The following is a 5,252-nucleotide window of genomic DNA, read 5'->3' on the forward strand; positions in this document are numbered from 1 at the left end:
CAGAGTGTTTTGTTTCTTTTTTTTTTTCTTTTTTTTTTTTTGCTTGGTGATGACCCACAAAATATGCAAAAGCGATAAGTAAGATGGCTAAAAAAAAAACTGCTGTTTTAGGAAGCCAAAAAACCCCCAGCCCTCTTATCATACTCCTGTGTATTAGTGTGAGTGCATGTGTGATACAGCCCTGCGTGTTTATCAGACATGCCTGTCTGTGCAACTTCATGCCTGTGCGTGCGTGTTTTGTGCCCTGCCATGCAAGCTTGTTAACTTTTACTTCTCTAAGGGAAGTTAAAAAAAGAGGCACTTCTGTCATGCTTATCCCACTATGCCTTTCACCGAGTTAAATGGGGGTGGGGAACTTTCTGCATCTTCTATCCTCCAACACATCCCTTCCCACTCTTCTTAATTACAGTCTTTTATCATCTATACTTGCAATATTTTTTTTCTTACACTTATTTTACAAGAGGGATTATGAGACTGATTATAAGATGAGGATAGATAAAATGTAATTAATAAATGTGGCAACTCTTTATAGCAAGAGTAGCCTAAAGTAGCTTTACTGATTGCTTAACAACTGGCTTAACATTGACAGGGTTAAACCAGGGTTATATGGTAAAAATGTACTCTGTGATGCATCTATAATCATTATTTCAGTTGTTATAAAAAGGTTGAATCAGTGGTTTCACTTTGTTAGTGGTTGAGTTACACCAAAAGAACTGGGTTAGGTTTTGGAAATGATTGTGCTTAAATTATAATATGATAAGCGAGACTACACATTTGAACCTATACATGCGTCATAGGATCAGTGGTACGGGCTGTGGGTTTCTGTGACAAACCAGTAGCCTTTGACAGAGTGGTATTATCTAAGGACCTGGCCATGAGAACTGGCTCACTGATCAGCAATAAACCTTTATTACGACTTTGTAATACGAAATGCTAAGTAAATAGCATTAAGAGTTTTTACAAAATAAATTACACTAGAATTCTTTTAATCATTAATTAATTTTTAAAAAGTGTAAAATACATGCAGATGCCATCAGAACGTAACTGCTATAGTGTACAATACATAAAACATAGCGATCATAAAAACTGTACTGTGTGTATAGTTTGACTCATACCTAAAGATGTAGTATTACTAATGATCCCAATGGGTCACCACAGCAGAAGGCATTTTAATTTTGACTGGATGTCTTTCCTTGTGGTTTGGTCAGAATCCACTTGTTTTCTCAATTCCTCTCACCACTGCCGTTGCTGCTTCTACACCATTGACCTCTGCTGTTTCCAGAGCAGGCCCCCCTCATTCTCTCTGCCCACTTCACCAACCTCTCCCTCTCCGTTGACACCTCACAGCCCCCTGAGCCTCCGGAATGAGCATTATCCCCACCAGAGCCTTTCACGAATGAGTTAGTAAAGGCCTAGGGCTTTCTAACACTATGCTGGTATATAAACAGTTAATTAGAATGTATGCCTCTGATTAGATTACGCTTGTAACTAATCTGAAGCAAGGCAGAGCTTTATTATGGGCACAGGCCAGAGAACAGTTAACTTACTGAATTACGGAATAAGTTGAAATGTATTTTTGTTAAGGGAACCAGCGCTGATGCAGCTCAATCTGTAAACTTAGTGTGGCTGATTATTCAGTGAATTTCTGGATACTGGCTGAGGAGAGATGCTGGGAGGAAAGGCACTCAGAGAAGCTTTGCTTTTTTTTAGTTAGTAACTTGATCTGCTCTCAGTCTGAAAACCCCAAATGCAAATGTTTTATGCAAAGACCTTGCTCTTTCTTTGCCTCCCCCCAGATCATACAACTGTGCCATAGATGCCTCACCTGGTGTTCCTCCCCCCACTGGTTGTCTTTACAACAATGGAGAAATACTTCCACGAAAGCAGGTATCATTTGGCCATCTTCTTCTCCTTTGGCCAATACTCTTTGTAGAGAAAAAAGATTACCGCAGTTTAAATCAGATCACAGTAACAAACAAGACTCCGGCACTTTGCTCCTCTAGATGCCCCTGTGGAAGATGAAGTGATCTTACTTTCCTCATGTGTCATTGGGTCTCTTACCTGGGAGATCGAGACCCTCATCCAATCTGCACAGAAAAACAAACCTGATCCCAGAGGAGGTCCACATAATTGTCTGGGGTCCAGCAGACCATTCGGTTTTTTGCAGTGGCACTTATGGCCTAATCTAGAGACTTCTGGGAGTACTTCGGTGAGTGCACCATGTGCACCCAGAGTAAGACTGCCCACAATCCATCTGCAGCACTCCTAAAACCTTTACCTGCTTCTAGGCGGCCATGGTCCCACATCTCTTTGGATTTCATTACCAGACTTCTTGACAGGTAACACTGTCATTCTAACAATGACCTTACACTTCAATGACTAATATCATGGCAATGAGTATGCTGCGTGATATGCACTCCAAACTGGACTTTCATTGTGATGCATTAACAACCAGGTTTTAGGTAGTCTATGGCCGATCTTTAGTTTAAGTGTTATCATTAAAAAGTACAATGTCAAGTTAAAACCAAACCAAACCAGTTAGAACTACCTCTATATTGTTGTGACTGTTTAAGGCTTATAACAGCTCTGGCATCATGATGTCAAACTAGACACTGCAGCATACATCTCAGTGTTCACCCACAGTATTATTTCTCTCAATAATTCCTTTTATAAAAGAAGAGACGGCCACTGCAAAGTTTTCAGAAATTTTCTGTTCGTAAACACTCTCAGCTGGAGGCTGTAAATCTCAGAAAGACAACTCTTTGTTTCTAAATTCTTTATTCCACAAAATTTTCACTATTAGTTCAAGGAAAACCACAGACCTCAGTGCTTAAAAAAAAGGCAAGAAAAGGCAAAACAGCAAACAGTGTTACATAGTCAACTGTTACCATGTTTTAAATAAAGGCTTTTAAACAAACTAATTAGTTGAATAAATAAATAAATAAATAAATAGACAATAAAATATAGACAAGTTAATTTACTGAAGACAGCAGCGCAGTCCTTTCTCTATACTATTTTCACATGGTGAATATTACAACAGTATCACTGGGAGGTAAGGTCTTCAGTTGCATACAAAACAGTAAATTTTAAATAAATAGATATAAATATGATTAAATAAATACATAAATATATGGAAGCGCTTTTTTTTAATATTCAGAATTTGAAATTTGGAAAGTTAATACGTCAAGGGTTAGGAAGGAAAACTTCCTGGACTCAAGCTACCTTCACTTGAGGTGCTGTTGTTGTGCTTTTCAAGATTTTAATATTATTTGAAAGTACCTTGGTGTGTTTGGATAGTTTAGACTATATTTCAGATATATTCCAAGTTGCCATAATTTTATGTTAAAAGTTGACCTGCATGTTTGATTTTCTGGTGTTCAGTTTCTTGAAGAAGTTTTTGTAGAGACGAAAGGTTTGATTGGACATGTGTGCAGATTTCAAACAGCAACTGGGATTCTGGAAAAGGAAAAAAGAAGCTATTACATTGCATGTCATCTGGATGGAGATGTTGACATAAACAAGCAGATCTAAACAGATCTTGTTAAGAGTTGTTCTGGTTGCCTTACGTTGGCATCATTGTGACGATGTAGCAGATCATTCAAGTTTCCCAGAAGTTCTTGTATATAGTGTTTGTCCTCTTCTTGCACAATCACGTTGCTGAGAAGTTTCTTCAGTTCTTTAATGACCACACCTGAACAATTGTGCTGCAATGGTAAAATGATAAGGCATAGTTCATTTATCATAACAAACGTAATGCATCTATCATCTGAGGAGGTGATAATGTGCCTAACTTACAGGCATTTTTAATGAACATCCTGCAGGGACTTTAATGGTCGCACTAACATTCTGAAGAAACAGAAAAATAAATCAGTTAATTGCATTATGAACTGAATATTATAACATTGTAATTAACATCAGTGAAGCCACAGTACACTTTGTAACATAGTGCTGCGAGTGAAATAACGAGTTGCAATAAACATTTCGAGTACTTACATATGTGAAGTTGACTTTGCTGAGACTTTCGAGTCCATGTATGATCTCAGTAATCAAATTAGTGTCTGACTTAACACTGACACAGAAATGCAACAAGGCGAGAACAAGGACGCACTTCATCATACTGCAGCGGCTTCTCTCTCTCTTCCTCAGTAGCGTCGTTCAGCTGTAACACTGATGTGATCAGCACCTCTGCCCATGCGTTTTATAGGAGGAAAGCGGAAGAAACCCCATACACACCTACGTAAAAATACTTTTCTTTTTTTTCATAGAGACGCGACCGTTTAAAAAAAGATTACTGTATGCCAAAAGTTTTTGGTTTTTTTTTCAAAATAGCGCCCCAAAGTTTCACTTCTGTCTCAGTATTGCAGACGGATTGTTATCTTTCAACTTTTGTAAACAATAAATTCATGAAGTAAATACATTTACTTTATGAATTTACTCGCATTTGGTTTAGCGAGTAAAAAGCTACAACTTGTGTAATACAAAATGAGCATAGCTGTCTTCACAGGCTTGGTGCAGTGTATTGCATGTGGTCTGGAGGTGATGCAATTTATCTATAAATAACCAGTATAAAGAACCAGCTTTATTATCATTTCTTTCACAGCCCTCATATGCAGAAAGCTGACATCATCGTGAGAAATCAAATGCATGCGTTGTTTCTCTGTGTCAGAGGGTTACTATATTTTAAATTTCACTGGTTGGTGCAGGTGGTCTTTTGACAAAAACAAACGTAACCAATAAGATGACTGCAAATGACACCAAAATATATAAGTGTTAGGATGGAACTGTGATGTGGTGTCCCACTTGGCAGAGACAGGAAATAATGTGTCTATCTATCTATGTATCTATCTATGTATATATATATATAGAAAGAGAGAGAGAGACTGAGAGAGTTATATACAGATATAGCAGGTTTCATCAAGTAAAAGGAAGTACATGCTTGAAGAGTCAGAGAAACTGATATGGGCACCCCTCCTTTTTTTCTCTCTTTAGCTCCTGTCATCACAGTTTTAACACACACACACACACACACACACACACACACACACACAGACACACACACACAGACACACACACACAAATAATACATAAGTATATATTTATGTCAGACTATTCCTCAGCATTTTTTGGTGACCTCACAGTTTCTGTGTCGCTTAGATGTGTCACTAGAAGATGTGTGGCTAGGAATTTCTTAAACGGGAACTTTCTTAAAATGTTAATGTTAAAGAGGGGCCGTGATGTGTGGGGGTGTTGCC

The 5,252-nt window shown here is 38.0% G+C and overlaps 1 protein-coding gene across 1 annotated transcript; it reads right to left on the reverse strand.

The window, feature by feature from the left end:
- Nucleotides 1-2,888: 2,888 nt before the first annotated feature.
- On the reverse strand, nucleotides 2,889-5,026 carry LOC146392138 (uncharacterized). The gene is made up of 4 exons (XM_084938651.1): nucleotides 3,994-5,026; nucleotides 3,796-3,846; nucleotides 3,567-3,704; nucleotides 2,889-3,456 (listed from the first exon to the last, which is right to left on the reverse strand). The coding sequence occupies exons 1-4, from the start codon at nucleotides 4,114-4,116 to the stop codon at nucleotides 3,343-3,345; spliced, it is 426 nt and encodes a 141-aa protein (XP_084794777.1). The 5' UTR covers nucleotides 4,117-5,026; the 3' UTR covers nucleotides 2,889-3,342.
- Between the last annotated feature and the right edge of the window lie 226 nt (nucleotides 5,027-5,252).

This window comes from Perissodus microlepis, chromosome 2 (assembly GCF_051167445.1).
Source record: "Perissodus microlepis isolate ML-2025 ecotype Zambia chromosome 2, ASM5116744v1, whole genome shotgun sequence".
Taxonomy (NCBI): Eukaryota; Metazoa; Chordata; class Actinopteri; order Cichliformes; family Cichlidae; genus Perissodus; species Perissodus microlepis.

Excerpts from the sequence above, each read along its gene's own strand:
- LOC146392138 (XM_084938651.1), bottom strand. The coding sequence starts at position 4,116 with ATGATGAAGTGCGTCCTTGTTCTCGCCTTGTTGCATTTCTGTGTCAGT. Across the intron at positions 3,847-3,993 it reads GCAAAGTCAACTTCACATAT|AATGTTAGTGCGACCATTAA; the intron begins GTAAGTACTCGA and ends CTGTTTCTTCAG. Across the intron at positions 3,705-3,795 it reads GATGTTCATTAAAAATGCCT|CACAATTGTTCAGGTGTGGT; the intron begins GTAAGTTAGGCA and ends TTACCATTGCAG.